Source organism: Schistocerca americana, chromosome X, assembly GCF_021461395.2.
Source record: "Schistocerca americana isolate TAMUIC-IGC-003095 chromosome X, iqSchAmer2.1, whole genome shotgun sequence".
Lineage (NCBI taxonomy): Eukaryota > Metazoa > Arthropoda > Insecta > Orthoptera > Acrididae > Schistocerca > Schistocerca americana.
The window spans coordinates 911,702,892-911,723,849 of NC_060130.1; the positions used below are offsets into that span (position 1 = coordinate 911,702,892).

The window sequence follows — 20,958 nt, forward strand, 5'->3', positions numbered from 1 at the left end:
TCTCTGTCAGTCAACAGATGAGGTCGGCCTGTATGCTTTTGTGCTGTACATGTCCCTTCATGTTTCCACTTCACTATCAACATCGGAAACAGTGGACCTAGGGATGTTTAGGAGTGTGGAAATCTCGCATACAGATGTACGAGACACAAGTGACACCCAATCACCTGACCACGTTCGAAGTCCCCGAGCTACGCGGAGCATCCCATTCTAATCTCTCACTATGTCTAATGACTACTGAGGCCGCTGATATGGAGTACCTGGTAGTAGGTGGCAGCACAATGCACCTAATATGAAAAACATATGCTTTTGGGGGTGTCCGGATACTTTTGATCACATAGTGTATATATATTAGATTCAGCCAGGAGATAGTGGAACAAGCCTACAACTGGCTCACAACAAATGGCTTAAAACTCAAATCAACAAAAACTCATTATGTAATTCAAGAAAACTAAAAGAAATTTTTGATGTCATTATGGAACAAAAGTGATAGTACTTGATATTTTAATAAAAAGCAGTCAGATCACAATAATATTTTCCTTTTAATTCTGGTAACTGGTTCAGTCTATAGGGCCATCTTTGCTTCCATTTTTAACTGCCTTGACTGCAGAAGCACAAATGTGAATCACATTACTTCCCTTGCACTGATATACCAATGGATTCTGGCAGAATTCATTAGACTCAACATCTTATAGGCTCTAAACATGTATATAGGGAGAATATGATCTAATGACATACACACAAATATCCATGCTGTAGAGCATCACTGTTAATGCTCTTCTAATTTGCCTGTGTCAACAATATGAGAATATTTACAGTGTGAAAATGCAAGTAATTGTTTATGAATTATTGAAAGAGTCCTGTAGAGAGCTCTTTGTCCCTGAAACGAGTTACATACCAATACCATCATAACAGGATCTGAATTGCTACTTTGGGGAAACATGGAAAACTGGATGGTCAGAGCCTGCCTGCGTGGCCGAGCGGTTCTAGGCACTTGTCTGGAACCGTGTGACCGTTACGGTCGCAAGTTCGAATCCTGCCTCAGGCATGGATGTGTGTGATGTCCTTAGGTTAGTTATGTTTAAGTAGTTCTAAGTTCTAGGGGACTGATGACCTTAGATGTTAAGTCCCATAGCGCTCAGAGCCACTTGAACCATTTTTTTGGACGGCCAAGAAAGGGCTTTCAATTGTCATCCATCAATATCTGTATTAGCAGTATATATTTAACACATTGAGATGAAACTGAAAAGCTATTCTGAACATTATAGAAATCTTAGCTCTCTTTCCACAACCTCCCTACTGTCAACACCAGTAATGGTACTGATGCTTGTGCAGTAGTTCTTGAACAGCCATTCTGTGAGTAAAGTAGAATGGCAATGGATGAAGGTACTTGGTACTCTCCATAGTTGGGGAATGTTAAGATACTTTGCGAGAAACAGTTCTCTAATATCTCATTGTTTAGATGCAGCATCTTTCTCAAACTGTCACGGCAGTAATGTGGACTATAGTATAACATGTAATATGCTGACATTACAATAGTAGGAGATAGGTTATAAAAGACAGAGGTCCCTGTTTGAGTTCTGGCCTGACGAATATTTATACTCCTACATCACTGCTGGGTCATGCTGGTTTGGCTAGTCACATCAACATCTATACTACACAAGTAACCATCTGGTGTGTCGCAGAGAGTGTACAGTGCACAATGCACTTGGTAAGGATTCCAGAAAGAACAATACTAAGAAAGATCAAACAATGGAAAATGCAAAATGGAATGTAACAATATTCTAAAAAGGATAGTTGCTACAAACTACACAGCAGAGATGCTGAGTCACAGATAGACACAACAAAAAGACTGTCACAAAATAAGCTTTCGGCCAATAAGGTCTTTGTCAAAAATAGGCGACACACACACACACACACACACACACACACACACACGTCTGCAGTCTCTGCCGACTGAAGAGAGAGAGAGAGAGAGAGAGAGAGAGAGAGAGAGAGAGAGAGAGAGAGAGAGAGAGAGAGAGAGAGAGAGTGTGTGTGTGTGTGTGTCCGTCGTGCCTATCTCCAACTCAGCATCTCCACTATGCGGTGAGCAGCAACTATCCTTTTCAAGTATTAATACTAACTGTCGGATAAGAGAACGTGCATCACCTTCTTCACTGATGAGTTACAAATTTTAAAATTTCCTACATTTACTCACAGCCTAGTATCTGCTTTCCTGAATGCTGGACTTATTACATCTTAAGCGAACAACAATGCTAAATATTTGACATGTGACTGAGTAATTATTTTTCAAAATTATAGTAGTCAAAGGTGCACTGGACCTTCAAATTGCCTTCGAAATTTTTGGGTACTTAATGTGACTTTCCACTGTAAATATTCGTAGGCCTACAGGAACCAATAAAAAATTCAATATCACACATTAATTCAGGATACACATAAAATGTTTCATTTCACATATTATTCCTGCTACAAAGACAGACTAGTGATCAGCACAACACTATCTTCCCCCACTGCAGCACAAATTCCATTAAGTATGATACAGAAAAATGCAACCAGCTAATCAAAACTGTATATTCTCCGAAAATCTGAAACAATGGCATTCTGAGTGCTGTGTGTAGTCAAACACTTGCATACTTCCTGAAAGATGATGCTATGAGTTATTAAGCTAAATAGGTGTATATTTTTAATCCAACAAATACAAATGCTGGTTAATGGCAAATCACCTTTGATCCTGTACGAATAACTAAAAATTAAATAAAAACTTCAAATTGTTTCAGTATGATAGTGAAGAGTATAAACCCACAGTGAAAACCCCCAATTTACTTTTAAACCAAGTATATTAAACAATAATAATAATAATAATAATAATAATAATAATAATAATGGTGAAGTTACATAACCAAAGCAGATGGGCTGTTATCACAGTCAAATTATTTCTCTGTGAATTTGGCAATTAGCCCAGTTGACAGTAGAAGTTAGTTAGTTTTGTCCCGATATATTTAATTTGAATGATTTACCAATTCGAATACTGAGGTCAACAGAATAGAACAAATAAAAGGAAAGACTATAATTTGACCCACTACTGATTAAATCTTCTTGGGTTTCCATCTGGATAGTTGTGTTCAAATTCCATGACGTTGACAATCATCTAAACAAGCCCTCAGATGAAAGCCCATGAAGATTTCATCCAGGCACAAACTGGGAAAGCCTACATTCACATATACTGCCCTACTATTGTTTTAAGTAACACTATTTCTCAACTAATCTGATATTTAAAACTGACATGTTTGTAAGCAACAACAGGAAAAAACAAGCAAATTTAAATGTGGGTATTTAACAGTCCATGAGACAAAAACATAATACCATTATTCAATGACACAATTTAAAGTAGATTTTGTATTTATCTCCTACCCGGAGCTCCATACATATGATACCGATAATCACTTTCCCATATTCTGAGTACACAAAACATATATTAATGAGCAAACTATATCCTAGATATGACAGAAAATAGAAAATCTGAAATATTTCTACACAACTGAAAGTGCCACACTTAACTATGACATCAGTGATTCAGTTTCACATAACAGTCACAACAGGAGGTAGTAGAACTAGATTAACCATATCACCAATGTACAAACCTATGTAATAAATTGAACGCTGAATGACAGCTGACACTGTCTTAAGAGCTCTCATGTCACGTAAGTAAGATTCAGTCATTCTAGTTCCGTAAATAGTAAAATCTATAAATTAATAACCATCAGAAAACACATGAGTAATCAATTTCATATGGCATTTCAGGTATATTTATATTCCACTCTAATGCAATAGCTCTAACAGTAACATCATATACAAATCTTTTATTCAGTTATGCATCATACAGTATGTTTATGATCAGCACTTCAGTATCTTATTAAGAGAACTTCACTACAGCGATCTACGATAATCATAATATGCAGATCTACATCTCTGTTGTTACACACTGTATTCATATTAGTAACAATATGTGAATGAAAGAAAGACAATACCTCTGACACTACAACAATAATCCGTTTTCTACGGCATATATCGAGACAGAAGATTTTTACCACGGTATAAACTTTTTATAACAGTAACGTCATTTTCTCTAGTGGTTAATGTAGAATTACTCATTACAGCAGCAGAACAAATATGCTTAACTGGAGTATCATGATACAAACACAAATCCAGAACCCTGGCCAATGACATGGGCTCAAAAGATGTTGAGTGTCCATACTGTCACTGATAACTAAGTAACAAAAACTTTGATAGCAGGATGGCCATAAAAAGCATTACTCCCCAGCTATGTACTTTCTGCGGTGTACTAGCAAGAAATTACACACACAGGAACATGTTTCATTCAACAACCAAAGTTTACTACCAACAAACAGGTAAACGCGTGATGTGAAGCTCAATGGGTTTCCAACAAGGTTATGGAATCCCAATGTTACAACTTTATTTGATCTATATCTACATCTGTACATTATGTTCGGAAAACACCGCGTCGCAAACACTTCGTACGTGTGACTGTATACGGATATATTATTGGATTGCCACTAAACAATAATTCCGATCAGTTTATTCTCGAGACTACAATGACATTAACAACGCACTGATCGTTAGATTCCAGCCAAACAAATAATATGGAAATATTAAATTAAAACGCACACGACCATGACAATATAGATATTTTATATATATTGAAGTCTAAATTACACGTATTATATGATACTGATAAGTTGCAAACAATAAGTTCGTGACTATGAAGCATAACGAAGTCTGAATGAGCAGGATGCCAATTCAAAGATACGCAAAATAATTAAAAATTACCTAACACAAGAAAAAGTGTACTAAAATGTTGGCCAGAATGAGTAAACTGTAAATTTGAAGTTTCTCAACAGTGCACTGGTACTTCCTAACTACACCAAAACAGCATTCCAACAACATAAACAAACAATTTTTGACAGACCTGTCAATGTAAACATTAACACAAAATGTATCCAAAGTTCACATGTTATACATTAACAACTGTTAAATCTTGTCGCTATATCCCCATATCATTTTTGTAACAACACAAATTTTTCTGACACTGCATACTTACAATTTAAACCCTTGCGTCTCAACCCCTGGTGGATCTTGGGCCTCCATGCTTGCGCCCAAGAGCGTAGCTGTTTCCCGAAAGAGTGTAGCAACCTGCATTTAGGAATCCGCCTTTCCGACACCGTGATAAAACACAAACTTAACACTGTTTAATCCACAGGAACATAGTACACAGTCAACCTAATGGCTGTCCATTTAAATATGGCTAACCAAACGAGCATCGAAACCTCACCCTTTAAAAAGAGTGAACTCCTCCGTGATTGGTTAACGGTTTGATGAGGAAAAATCAATAACAAGCAGTGTGTTCCATTTTTGGCGTTCGCTTTCTTTTTTCAAACCCGCCATATGTACTCTTGAAGAACCACAAACGAAATTTAAACAATTAAGAACACCGCCGACGAAGTAGCAACACAGCACACGCCCCCAGAACGACAGCCAGAGAAAAATACAAAATCCTCCACGTACAGTTCACTCCTTCAGCGTTCTACTATGTCTTTGCTTCTTAGTATTTACTACGAGTGTCCTTCACAGCTTGACGTTCGCAAGTAGTTACCTCTCTGCAATTACTCAAGGAACATCTTTCCCGTCAGAATTACCGTTAAAATATTACATAAAAAATTATTTTGCTTTCTGTTACATTGAGTGGATCAGCCATTTTAAAACGACTCGCTCGTATGCAAAAAGAATACGTACCGGTCCTAAAGTCGAAACATATCTACAACGCTGGAATATGCTTTTCTACGAAAACACAGAAAACAAAGTTACAGCAGAAAATGCTATAGCACATATCAAAATCAATTTTAAACTTGAAAAATTAATAATGACAATTTTTTATCATTCTGATTTCCTTAAATTGATTTCGACGTTAATGACAATTTTTACAGGAATATTTCTGGCGTTTATGTTTTGAATATGCATTTTCAGATAAAACACAATAACACGCAAAAAGTGTGGCCTCTTAACACAACGTTTTAATATTCTTATCCTTAATATATTCAGTTGGTTACCAACTAAAAACAACTAAGTGAACGGAACAAGTAAAAAACTGTCAAAAACAAAAAGAAAACAGAGTTATCAAAATCAGAAGTTCTCTCAGATAAGTCTTTATTAAATAGAGAAACGAATGCTGATCTCTTTCATCACAATATATTTTCAAATATAGAAGATAAATAATTTATGTTATCTATTTACTTGTTATGAACCTTTTCAAGAAAATTATGAAACATGAGTTAAATATCCTACAAAAAGTATAAAAGAATGTAAGAGTAAGTAAAAATATAGTTACGTTAAAGTAAGACGAGAAAGCATACACAACAAAAATGTGGAAGTGAAAAGTCTGGCATGACCCCTTCAAAGAAAAAACTCTGGCATTTGCCTAGGTGATTAAATAACATCATGAAAAAACTTGACGATGATTGTTGAACAGGGACATAAAGCCCACGTTTCTTGGCCAGCCATTACTTCACAGAGAAGTTGCTATTCACATGTAGGTGCATTACATTTACTTTTAGAAATTTTGTGGTAAACAACAGAATGTTAGACGTCCCAGCAAACATCAGTATTAAAGATCTCATCACTTTTCATCTATGATTTCTATATCCATCAATAGGTGTAGGGACAGACACTAGTGTATGTGAAAGAATGGGCAAACAGAGAACAGAAAAAATAAACATTCTTATGACCTATACTACATAAATACTGTCTCCTGTGATGAATTTATATTTAGGTATGTAATATAGATGTAATGGAAAACCAGAGTAAGGTGTTACTTTGATTGGTTTCTGAAATCTGACTATACACTGATGTTCTCACTGCCATTTGAAAGACGCGTTTCATGGGGTAACACATTCCTTTCTCAGAATAATAATAGTATTACGAATGAAATTATGTAAATAGGGATGTCTGTGATTTAAATTAAGGGAATATGATTGAAATCAGTTGAAATTTAAGAATAAAATAAAAAGAATAAATAAAATTAATAAGAAATGACTGCATTATATAGTAGTGGAAAGTTTGCAGTGACATATTAGAAAAGTGATTCAGACTACCAGTCAGTGGAATAGAAAATAAGAATTTTACCGCTTTCACTGTAATTTGTGAAATTTACAAGTGACATTTTCGTCAGCTGTAAGAATAGTTACGAGAGATATGCTGCTATAATCTATCACATATCACTAAAATAAGTAATTCAAAAACTACACTACGTGATTTGTCTATGGGAGCCACTAACTAGGATTTTTGAGCTTCCACTCAATTACTGAAGAGTTATAATGGATGTAGTTATATTCAAATATAGAATGTGATAATACAAGCATATTTCTATATGATTCCTAAATACAGTAGCTCATTTATTTGAATTTTACTGTCTTATCATACAAATAAATGCATTCATACACAATAAACTTTGAATAGAAAGATTTTCTAAAAGAGATGAATTTATAATTCAATGCATTAAAAACAATAAAGTCACCTGTCCTATCATGATAAAACATATTCATATATTCTGTGTATGTTTATATTGGGGCTATTTAGTTTCATTATATTACGATGACATATCCTATACCATTGTGAGAAGTACCCTGAATGAATGAATAAATAAAGTCTGAGAGTGTTTGTAAGAGAAGTAGCAAGTATTCTTTATTAAACAAAGTATGAAGCATAGTTTCATCTAGTATAAATATTGAGGTATATCTTAATTACTGTAAAGAATTTTGACAGTCTATTTGGTAGGAAATGAATGTTATAACACATGATGTAGAGCATGCAGGAGACATTAATAATATATCCAGAACGAAATTTTCATTCTGCAGGGGATCTTTGCCCTTCGCAGGCAAATGTTCTACCAACTGAGCTACCCAAGCACGCTCACGACCCATCCTCACAGCTTTAATTCCGCCAGTACCTCGTTGTACAGTGGTATGAAACTTCTTGGCAGATTAAAACTGTGTGCCAGACCGAGACTCGAATTCGGGACCTTTGCCTTTCGTGGGTAAGTGAGGAGAGGTCGTGAGTTGTGCTTGGGTTGCTCAGATGGTAGAGCACTTGCCCGCGAAAGGCAAAGGTCCCGAGTTCGAGTCTCAGTCTGGCACACGGTTTTAATCTGCCAGGAATTTCATTAATAATATAAATAGTCTACCTGACAAATCAAGCTTTTCACTCGCAAAACTCAAAAAATCTCAGCAGTTCGTTTTTCTTATAATTTCGATGGGTTAGGCAAAAATATCTCCATTTTTATATAAGGGAGCACTAAGTATCTAGTTATGGGGGAAATTATGAATAAATCTGAGCACCACTGAGTTAAGCAGGTGAGATATATATTCAGGTATTCACAACAAATAAGATCATATGGAAAGTACAAGTCTGTCGGCATTTTTAGATTTCTGTGTTATTCTAAACATACAAGCGAAAATTTAGGAACTTATGGCATTTAACCAGATTCTCCGCACCTAAGAAATCTAAATTTGGAACAGTGTGTATATTGTTTAAAAAGTAACAGGGGCCACATTTGTAAGACAGCTGTTACTTATAAGCTCATTGCACTATGTCACAAAATAAGAAGTTGATGGTTTACTGTAATATTAATGAATCTAGCAATGGTATGCAGTTACTAAATATATGTGGAAATTGGATATGGATCCTAATGTTTTTTATGCCCCCTCTCTGCCCCCCTCCTCCCCTTCTCTTTGTCCCTTTCCTCTTCCCACTCCCCCTCACTCTCTTCATCACCTCCTCCCACTCTTTCTACTCTTTGCCTCCTCCTCCTTCTTCTCTTCATCTCCACCTGCCACCTCTCACTGCTCATATCCTTTTTACCTCTCTCTATGTGTACTATTTCCCTCTCTCTCTGTCCATCTCTTCTTCCCCCATCTTTCTGACGTTGAACATTGTTTACTGTTATTGCTGACGAAACCGTTGTTGGGAATTGAAGTCACTTAAAATGCATGGGTGAATTAGTTGTGGTGGTGGTGGTTGTTGGGATGTTTAAGGGGGGCTAAACAGCTAAGAATTAGTTGTGATCGTTGGTATAAAGGTATGGGAGACCTCTTCTATTGTTGTATCTGTAAGGATAATAGCTTCAATGACAATTTTTAGCATAGTTTTAGTCTGCAAATGGGTAGGATTACAAAGTTTTGAAAGATTTGGGTTCTGGAGTAGTATTCTAATCATAAGCTGATAACCCATAAAGACAACTTTCCTCCTTTCCGTTAAAACTGACTGCAAGGAAGAAAACAAAAGACATATTTGTGTATACATTTCGTGATGAAAACTATGTATAACGAAAAAGGATCTATATGGGGGGAAACAATTTTTGTAATGGTTTAAATGCCTTTCTATAATAGTTAAAATTGACTATGAAAAAGAAAACCAAACTGCACATTTTCAAATCCTCGCATAGCCTAGTATTTTCTTTCATACAGTAAGTTTTAACAGAAAAACTGGACATTTTTGTTAAAAGAAATATGTAGCATATGTCCATCTCAATGTTTTGTGGAGTATCATGTAAACATTTGAATTAAGTCAGTCAAAAACCTTTCGAAAAGTTTTTAACTGGCTTAAAAAGAAATTTATAGCTAATTGTAGCTCATGTCTGTCAGTAAGTTTAATAGAGTAACATGTAAAAATTTAGAGTAAACTGGTCAAGAAATTTTCGAGATTTTTGCTGAGAATCTTTCTCCTTTATTTAGAATATGAGTACTTATATACGTTCCTTGACCAATGTACATCACATTTTTACATGACACTGTAATACACACACACACAGATATATATATATATATATATATATATATATATATATATATATATATATATATATATATATATGAAGACAGAGAAAGAGAGAGAGAGAGAGAAAGTATTGAATCGTCTAAAAATTTAAAGTAAGTTACTTCATAACTCTGGTAACAACATTAAACAGTTACTTGTCTTTATTTAGTAGTGCAGATATTCTGCATACTCTTATATATAATAGATATTAAAAATGCATAGCCTATGTCTACCTCAATGTTTAAATGCATATGTTAAAAATATGTAGCCTACGTCAGTCTGAACGCTTATTAGAGTACCATGTAAAAATTTAAAGTGAAGTGGCCAAGAACTTTTCGAGATTATTGGTAACAGCGTTAAACAACGAGTTTACTTTATGCAGTAGCATAAAAGTATAGATTAGTTTGATAGGTGTGAAGCCAATGCGAATATCATAGGTCCATAAAGGCAATACCTTGGACGTGATGTCATTATTATGTGTAGCTCATGATAAGTGTCTGTTCTGCTTCATTTAAGTGATCAGACTTGTAATATGGATGTTTGTAGCCAACACTTGATTTTGGTTCTAGGATTTTTACTTTGAGAAAACTATTTGTTAATAAATTTATCTAACCAATTATTCAAAGAATTGTCTTTCATTCTTCTGTTTGGTATCGATCAACATCCTTTTCTGATTAATTTATTTTACTAACGCCAATTTGATGGGGCCGATGACTTCACTGTTTGGTCCCCTCCCCCCAATTAACCAGCCAATCCAATATGATTTGTTTTCATAACTGTCCTTCATATTCATGTGCCTAGTGCATCTTCTTTCTCTTCTATTGCCCCAAACAAATTTCACACACCTATAGATAGAACATTCCACATAAAGGCCTGATGAAATTATTTTTAGATCTGTACTGAGTTAACATTTGTTATTCTGTTCAAGCTATACCCATACGTATGGCGTGTGTTCCATTGTTCTGAATACATCACTCATAATCATGTGTTAAATGCGACTTCTATAATGCTAGAAATAGTATTTCGTGTAATATCAGCCCAAAGTTATGCGATAGAGGTGAGGGAAAAGCTTTTTGTTTATTGATTTACATTTCCTTAAATGTAGCTATAATACTGACGACTTTTGCAAACGGCATACTTAGATTAAATCTGTGGTGCAGTTGTCCACAGCAACAGACAGTTGTTAATGTCGCTTCTTTGGCGTTTTTAATCAGTCTTGAGGCTTTAAAGGTACACAAGACACAACACCAGCAGGAAGTATCCACTAGAGTGGACTGCATGCTTTTGCAGCCTCAGGACCAATTAAAAACACCAAATAAGTTACATTAAGAGCTTTCCACTGTAGTCAACAGCTGCACCACTAGTTTAAAGCAATAACATCACTCTAATAAATATATTAGTACTTACATATGACAGTGGTACATACATTTGGTTTAATATTTTAATATATTAAATGTTGAAATACCATTAATGCTGAAAGTATGTAGTGTTTAGGTTAGGGTGAGGATTGAGGCACACTCTAGAGAAAGAAGTTTAAGCAATAGAACCCCACAAAACGCTTAAGAATGCACCGAAAAGTAATGTAAACTTATTTCATCAGACTATTGGAGGACTGAGTGAATGGTAGAAGAATTACTTATCTGTTTAGAAAATTCTGAGGTTCTGAAAGGAAAGGAAACCTGTACCTTTCTGAGCACCCATAACCATTGGGTTCAAGAAGTTACTCATAAGATATTACGATGTAGCATCTTACACCTGCTGAACTAATATGGGAAAAGGAGGAATTGTTACATATATTAAGACAGAACCAAGTTTAAAAACAATGAAACAAGTAAATTTTGTAGTGATCAACACATAGAAGTATGTTCTTGTGAATTAATACTGAAAAATAGTTCACTTTTAATCATAACTGCAAATAGACCCCCTACTGGAAAATTTTGAATCACTTATGAGAAATATGGATTCCCTACTGTGCTCTCTGCCAGACAGCAATAAGCAGTTAATAGTAAGTACTGATTTTAGTGTATATTTTCTAAAGGATTCTGATATGGAAAAAGATCAGAATCCCTTATTCAGATCCTAAAATTTAAACCCATTACTCTGTTTTCCAACTCAGGCGAATAATGACAGTAGGATCCTAACTGGTAATGTTCTCTTTGATGAAGCTCAAAACAAGAAAATAGCTATATATTCAGTAACAAATGCTCTCTCTGACGATGATGTACAGTTGATTAGGATAAATAAAATAGCATCTTACAGCAGTGGTCTTAAACTGTGGGGTGCGACCCCATTGGGGGGGGGGGGAAGGGGGGGCGGTAATGACGTGCAAGAAGTAGGCGTGGTATATATGAAAACCATTTTTAGTGACAATTACATTTCTCTTTTCCTTCGGATAAAGAAGATGGCACTGATCTGGATTCAATTTCGCCCAAAGTCACTGTTGTGCTAGACGCCATCAAAGACAATAAACCTGTGGTCATATTTTTAGCATTGTTTGAAATTATTGGGCGAGATGGACGACGTCAGCCACTTGTGGAATCGCTCATTATCAGCTTCACTGTGACTGTATCCTCAAATATGGCGCACAGTGCAAATTTTGCCTTCTGTATCTCCACGCGTTTTTACAGTTTCCAGACTTTTTGAGGAAGACTTGACTGCAGTATGAAGTGGTTCCTGGTTGGTGACAGACTTGAAGACATCAGTAGTCTGTCAACTGGCGGAGAGGAGGGAGATACTCCAATGGCGAAAACGAGAAGTTATGATGAGAAGTATTTATTGCTAGGTTTCACTAAAACTGCAATCAATGGTGAAGAGCGTTTTCAGTGTGTAATTTGCTTAACCATTTTAGCTGCTAATATCATGAAGTCTAACAAATTAGACTCATCCTGAAACCAAAAATCCTAAATTAACAAAAAAAAAATTTTTTTTGTAAGGAAAATCAATATTTTATTGACTACCTAGAAGAACTTTGTTAAAACGACGATTGTGGCTTCTAAGGCCTTTTTAGCCTCATACCAAATTTCACATAGGATTGCTAAATACAAGAAACAACACTCATACACAGTTGGAGAAACTCTGGTTTTACCAGCAGCAATTGAGATAGTATCAACAATGTTTGGTGATTCCTTTGCTTAAGTAGTATTCCTGTCTCCAATGACACAGTAAGTAGTCGAATTTTAAACTTTCTGAAGATTTACTCGAGCAGTTAATCAATAAATTGAGTAACATCTGTTTTGCACTTCAAATAGACGAAGTGAGATATTCATAAAGATGCTCATTTGATTGCTCATGTTTGTTTTGTTGATGAGTTTAATATTCAAGGGGAATTTCTTTGCTGTGAGCCAATACTGGAAACAGCTGCAGTTCAAACCTTTGCTGACACAATCAATACCTTTTAATCAAATCTGGATGTCATGCAATAATTACACTAGATTGTGCACTGGAGCTCGCTCATTCTTTGAAATTCATGGTGGATTGCAAGTGAAATTTAACACTGTAGCTCCTGATACCATATGGACTCACTACATAATACACTGAGAGGCTCTGGCCGTTAAAGAACTTAGTCTACCGATCCAAGAGGTGCTGCAGTCGGTTACAGAAATAGTTAACATTCATTAAGCAAAATTTGTAAATTCAAGGATTTTAAAAGTGCTATGCAAGGAGTTGGTTGCTGAACTCGCTCAACTGCTTTTTTAGCAATACTCGATGGTATTCAAGGGTAAAAATCTAAAAAGAATGTTTGAAATTAGGTGTTCTGTTTCTGAAAGAAAGAAAGTCTCTCTCTGGCAGACTGTTTTAGTAATGGAGATTTTCTATTGAAAATGGCTTACCTGACAGACATCTTTGAGGAACTAAATATTCTTGACAGTTCATTTCAATGTGACCAGGCAACTATACTATTTTGAGATGGAAATTGAAGGCATTAATAAAGAAATTAGAGCTCTAGAAAACCAAATGGATAGCGACATGTTAAATATGTTCCCTGTTCTAGTGACACTGTTAAAGGACGCAGACTAGCCGATGCTTCTGAAAGCCTGTGTTCTTCATTGTCTTGCAACACTAAAAATTAACTTCTAAAAGTAGTTCAGCGACGATTATGATAAATTTAACTTTATTAAAAATCCATTCAAAATGCTCATGGACCCTAATCTCTAAATATAAAAGAGAAAGAACAACTTATTGATCTCACTTGCGATACTTCACCAAAGAGAAAATTTAATGAAATGTTATTGTTGGAGTTTTGGATACATATTAACAGGGAATCGCCAACACTGAGCCAAAATGTAATGCAGATCCTGATTTCCTTTTTCAACAACATAGTTGTGTGAGACTGACTTTTCATCTTTGTCATCTCTGAAGTTAGACTATCGTCCAGAGCTGAATCTAAACAAAGAATTTCGAGTGGCAGTTTCTGCTGTGACACCATGCCACGTCTTGATAAACTTTCTTCTCAAATGCAAGCTAATCTATCATGTTGACCTTTGTAATCTAAATTTTCAATGTCCTTGTAAGCCTCATTTGCTGGACTGCAATTATCATTCACTTCATGGTGTTTGAATAAATAAAAATTTAACAAAGCTAAACAATTTATTTCATATTTTCGTCATAATAATTCATGTAGTTTTGGTTTCTGTTGCACAAAATCCTTCTAAACTGAATTTGGTAAAACAGAGAATAAGGCAAAGAAAATATAAAAATGACTATTTTTTATTAATGAAAGTGGCTCTGGAGAGTGTCAGATACTACTTTTTGTCGTGAAAAGGAGCCCATAGAAAAATTTTTGAGGACTACTGCCTTATAATATAGACACTCCTCAGTGGAGATGAGACTAATTAATGACTCAAGAATATATGGTCTTAAGAACAGTTTACAAGAGATGACCTAGGATAGAATTTATAAAAACTAAATGTCGACATAACATTACTCTCTCAAGTGATAATTTAATATCAGTATTCGCAAACAGTTTTCTGTATAAGCTAAACTGAAGGCACATTGAACAGCCAAGCATAAACCATTGATCACTAGAGGGATTAAAGGTTCTTGTGAAAAGCAAGGAAATCGTATGTGTTAGGAAGAACAAGTAAAAGCCCTTAGTAGTTGCACACTACAAAAATTGCTCAAAACTCATGAGAAAATTTACTAATTTGTCAAGGAACATGCACATTATGTCAAAATCAGTAATTGTAAAAACAGAGTTAAGGCTATATGGAATGTAATAAAATGAGAGATAGGACAACAAGTCTCAAAACAAGATATATTATCACTATTAATTTAAATGCAAGGGATTTAAGTGATCAGTCACAGGCAGCATACAAATTTAACAATCACTTCATAAATGTAATAAAAATATGGTGACAAACAGTTGAAGATAAATCAAAAGGGTATGTTGAACAAGGACAATGAAAGCCCCTCTATAAGAAAGTCGATAGGTGAGATGTCAATAACTACTGACCCCTTTCAGTACTGACCTCATTTTACAAAATTTATGAGAAAGTCATGTGTTCTAGAATAGTATCCCACCTGAGCAACAATTATATCCTCAGTATATCACAGTTTGAATTTTTAAAGAGTTCTAAACTGAGAATGCCAATTACACATTCACTCATCAAATTTTAAAAGCACTAAATAACAAAATGACGTCAGTTGCTGTTTTCTGCAACCTATCTAATGCATCTGGCTGTGTGAAAATTCTCTGGGATAAAATGAGATTTTGGAATTGATGGTATAGCAAATCAATGAATAAAGCCATATCTAACTAAAAGAATGCCGAAAGTTATACTTAATAATTCTACCAAATTAAGCAGGGGAGAGTCTTGTGCTTGGGGAGAAATCTCTCATTGGGGTTCCACAAGGCTCAATCTTAGGTCCACTGTTGTTTCATATACATACATATATTCATTCATTCATTTCATTGTTGCCCTTATGGACAGTGTTTGAACTCGAAAATCACATGATGACACAATTTTCACTTCTTTCCTTTCTTCCTCTTCTCTTCCCAAAATCTCTTCATCCTTTGGCTGTGCTCCTGTTTCCTTTGCTCTGTCCATAATGTTCCTTTCTTCTTTCTTTCCTTTACAATAAATTTGCACTCCTAACTTTGTTTCTGAAGTATTTCCTGTCTCCTATCATTTGCCTGTTGATCCCTATCTGCCTTAAGTCTTCGTCTATTTCATGATACCAATTTGTTTTCTTGCTTGAGCTGTTTACTACATCAAAAATTTTCTTTGTAAGTCGGTTGTTGTCCATTCTCTGTATGTGCCCATAGAAAGTTAATGTGCGTTTTCTGATCGCGTCTGTTAGTCTGTCAGTGTGCTGGTACAGCTCTTTGGTAGGTCGCTTCATCCATACGCCATCTCTGTGAATTGGTCCAAATATTTTTCTGAGAATTTTGCGTTCTATTTTTTCTGTGTCTATGATGCCTGATGCTCCAATTGTGGTTGTTTCTGACGCGTACAATGCTTCTGGTAATACAACTGTTTTGTAGTGCCTAAGTTTGGCCTGCCTCGATATGCTTTTCTTATTATAATGTGACCATGTGAGTTTGTATGCCTTCTGGAGTTTCTTCATTCGTTCCATGTTAGCCGCCTTGTTTGATCCTCCCATTTGTATGTACTCCCCTAAATACTTAAATTTTTCGACTCTTTCTACGGATCCATATACCGTATGCATGGTGTGTACATTGTTGGTCTGTCGTTCCATATATTGTGTCTTCTCGTAAGATACCTGCAGACCTGTTTTGGCAGCTATTTCATGCAAGCATTCCAGTGCTTCCTTTGCCTCCTGTGTATTATTGCTGAGTATGGCTATATCATCTGCAAATGCCAGACATTTTATGATTGTTTTGGTTTCACGTGTTCTTCCCAGCTGTGTTCCTTTAACTTGTTCCTCCCACTGCTTGATAATTTTGTCTAACACCATGTTGAACAGGATTGGTGAGAGCCCGTCTCCTTGTCGGACACCTGTGTGTATGTGGAAGGGTTCCGAAATTTCTCCCATGAACTTAATCTTGGAGGTAGTGTCTGTAAGCGTCTGTTGTATAAGTGCCCTGGTTTTTCTGTCGATACCATATTCTTCCAGTACGTCAAAGAGTGTCTGTCTGTCTATGGAATCATATGCTTTTTTAAAGTCCACAAAGGTAACTACAGTGTTTCTTGCCTGTCTGACTTTCAAAAGTGTTCTCAAGTTCCAGATCTGTTCGATGCATGATCTCCCTTTTCTGAAGCCTGCCTGGTATTCCCCAATTTGCAGATCTGCTTGTGGTTCTAGTCTGTTTAATAGCACCTTAGAGAAAATTTTGTATGTAACTGGTACTAGCGAAATGCCTCTGTAATTGTTTGGATCTGACTTATCACCCTTTTTATGTAACGGATGGATCAATGCACATTTCCATTCCTCTGGCACTTTCTCTGTGATCCAAATTTCGGAGATAATCTTATGGATTTTTTTGGTGATGTTTTCATCTTGGAGTTTCCAGATCTCGGCGATAATACCATCTTCTCCGGCAGCTCTGTTATTTTTCATTTGTTTTATGATTTCCTCTATCTCTTCTATTGTGGGTGGATCAGAATCGGCATTAGATGTGGTCTTTTGGAATGTTAATTTCCCTGTAGGTTTTTTTGCAATTAAGAAGTTTATCAAAGTAATGTTTGAGAATTTTACAGTTTTCTTTTGTGTTTGTTTCCAGGGATCCATCTGTTCTTTGGAAGCAGAGGCTAGGGGGTTGATAGCACTTAATATTTTCTTTGAAAGTTCTGTAAAAATTTCTTGTGTTATTTCTTTTGAAATCTTCATCAATTTCTTTTAGTCTGTTATTGTCATATGCTCGTTTTTCCCTTCTGATTTCCTTCGATGCTAGTTTCTGAACTTCGTGAAATTCTTTCCATGTTTCTGAATTTCTGTAGCTACTGAACTTGTCCCATGCTTGCTTTCTTCTCTCAATGGCTTCATCACACTTTGCGTTCCACCACCTATGTTTGCGTTTTCTAGGATACATACATATACATATATATATATATATATATATATATATATATATATCACCTTCCCTCTACTATACAACAAACAGAATTAGTTCTTTTTGCAGATAACATTAGTATTGTAATTAATCCAAACATACATATAGCAGCAGAATTAATGGTAAACATTTTCTGAAAAGTATTATTGGGTGGTTTTCTACGAATGTCCCTACTCTCCATTTCAAAAAGACAGTATTTTCAGCTCTGCACATCTATAGGTAGTACACCAATTATGAGTATAACGCATGATGAGGAAATAAAGAATTATCGTGGAAACTTCAAAATTGATGAGAATTTAAACTGAAAAACGAAACACGTTTTGGAACTTCTAAATCAGATTAGTTTAGCCAAATTTGCACTTAGAATCATTGCAAATCTTTGGGAGCAATAAATAAGGAAGTTGACTTATTCTGTGTATTTTCATTCAGTAATGTCATATGGAATAATATTGTAGGTAACTAATCTTTAAGATGGAAAGTACTCATTGGTCGAAAACGTGCTGCAAGAATTATAATTAGCTGACTTACTTCATTTTCATGTAATATGATGAAATAGCAAAAGTTTAAATAATAAGAATCCCAGCTAGACAGTGCGAAGATAAAAATATTGCTTATAATGAAGAAAAAAGTGTGTGATCACATTGACAAGAAAATATCTTTCTGAATGTGACGTGTGTGAGCAGCGATTGCAAAAGTAAGTGCATGCAAACAGGAAGGAAAAAAAAAAACATTATTCTGTTTCTAATCGATGTGGAGGAGTTTTATAATTACGATTGTTATTTGGTTTCCATATGAGAGGACTGTCCAGTCGTTTTACTTATAAGTTGAAACGTTCTTTTGGGTTAGATTCGAACCAGTGATCTATGGACATCGTTTTACAGGGTAACAGTTATTCAGTTATAGAACTATATGAAAAAAATGTAAATTAGTTAAAACTATGGCGCACATACTTTATTCAACATGTAAACGTCACTACAGGTATTCAGATTTAGGTTGTGACATGTTCGATATGTTCGCCATCATTGGCGATGATGTTGCTCTGAGGAATAGCGAAATTCTACATGATCCGCCAAAGTGTCAGAACTTGGTTGCTGTCGGTGACCTCCTGAATGGCTGTTTTATTGCTTTACACCTTGTCTTTCATATAGCCGCACAAAAAGGAATCGCAGTCGAGAGAACAAGATGGCCAATGGAAGTCCACATCAGTGGCCTCTGGGTACCCGAGAGCCAAATGCGGTCCCCAAAGTGCTCGTCCAGGACATTAAACACTCTCCTGCTTCGATGGAGCTCCATCTTGCATGAACCACACCTTGTCGAAATCAGGGTCACTTTGGACAATGCGGATGAAATCATGTTCCAAAACCTTCATGTATCGTTTGGTAATCACTGTGCCATCAAGGAATATCGCACCAATTATTCCGTGATTGGACATTGCACAATACACGATCATTTGTTGAGGATGAAAAGACTTCTCGATCGTGAAACGCGGATTCTCAGTCCCCCAAATACGCCAATTTTGCTTATTGACGAACCCATCCAAATGAAAGTCGGCTTCATCGCTAAACCACACTATACTAATTCCCATCATGCACCATGGCCAACTGTGCAGTTTGAACGTCCTAACGCAAACCGTTCAGAAGTTATGACGATTTTATTCCATATCGTCACCCTGTATAATATTCGACAGTTTGCCGCACTAACAACTGAGCTACTGAATAATTCAAGTGCAATTAGGTAAAACGACAATTTTCACTAGCAGTTTAATTTATTTGACTAACGCTATCCTTCTGTGTAACAATGAGAGAGCATATCTCGGAGGTTAGCTAATGTTCAAAATGGTTCAAATGGCTCTGAGCACAATGGGACCTAACATCTGAGGTCATCAGTCCCCTAGAACTTAGGACTACTTAAACCTAACTAAACTAAGGACACCACACGCATCCATCCCCGAGGCAGGACTCGAACCTGCGGCCGTAGCGGTCGCGCGGTTCCAGACTGAAGCGCCTAGAACCGCTGGCCCACACTGGCCGGCTAACTAATGTTAACTTCACAGAGCAACACATTTTTAATTAAGTTAGTGAACTTGTGCGTCGATGCGCTGGCGTTTTGCCTGTACAGTGCAACCACATTTTACGTGTCTTCTCATTCTTTGTAAACACTCAAAAACAATTTTTCAGGAATTTTTGTCAGTGTATTTGAACAGTATGGTATTACACACTATTTGTAACCCATTTTCCGAAACGGAAATTCGAAAACAAGACATCACTGTGAATTAGCATCATGACAGCAGGAGCTGCGAGCTAGCCAGTGATGTCACAGGCATCACATGACTCAAATGGAGCGTTTTAGTTGGTGTTTAAATTTTTTGTACTTCATTTCTGTTTTTATAAAAGAATACTGAAATTGAAGAGGAAAGAAAGCATGTTAGAATCATGAAATGACATAATTAATCATTTAAAACGTTTTCTGGAAAACAGTCAAAGACCCCACTGCAAGGCAAAGGCCCTCAAACAGTTAGTCCCATATAATCTCTCGGCACTAGCTCAACTTCAGTGGAGGGTGACTTTGACAATCCCAACCACTCGTTCCAGCTAAACATCAGGAAAATCATTAAACAACCATCTGTTGAAGTTCCCAAGACGAAATCCAACAGATAATACATTGTAAAAGTACTTTTGAACATTATTTGCTAATTATTAATGAAAAATAATGAAAAAAGTAAAAAGGCTTTATATACTCCCTTCTAAATTTTCTTTGATTTTTATGCTGATATATTTTCTCTAGTAGTAAATACTGACATTATCAAATATTTGGACGACTTTTATCTTGTTGTTTCAGTTCTCGGCAGTTTACCATACAAATTTTGTTAAGAACTTCCCCTCTGATTTTTACTTTGGCCCTTAAAAATCTATATCATAAACAGTTCTCTATTCTGATTCTATATTGCGACATCCTTTAAAATTATGGATGGTATCTCTTAATCTCAATTTTACCATTTGATATGGGTTTAAATAGAGTGTGACTGTGTTGTCATCTCGTGTAGTGTGAGCACATCACCT

At 35.8% G+C, this 20,958-nt stretch overlaps 1 protein-coding gene across 2 annotated transcripts in view; it reads right to left on the bottom strand.

Annotated features, from left to right (window-relative positions):
* LOC124554678 overlaps positions 1 to 5,723 on the bottom strand; it is a 234,004-nt gene extending 228,281 nt beyond the window's left edge. The window contains exon 1 of one of the 2 annotated variants that reach the window (XM_047128296.1): positions 5,120 to 5,723. In XM_047128296.1, the coding sequence (XP_046984252.1) occupies positions 5,120 to 5,217 (98 nt within the window). In that variant the 5' untranslated portion in view covers positions 5,218 to 5,723. The remainder of the gene's footprint in view (positions 1 to 5,119) is intronic. The other variant, XM_047128295.1, reaches the window with a different exon arrangement.
* Between the last annotated feature and the right edge of the window lie 15,235 nt (positions 5,724 to 20,958).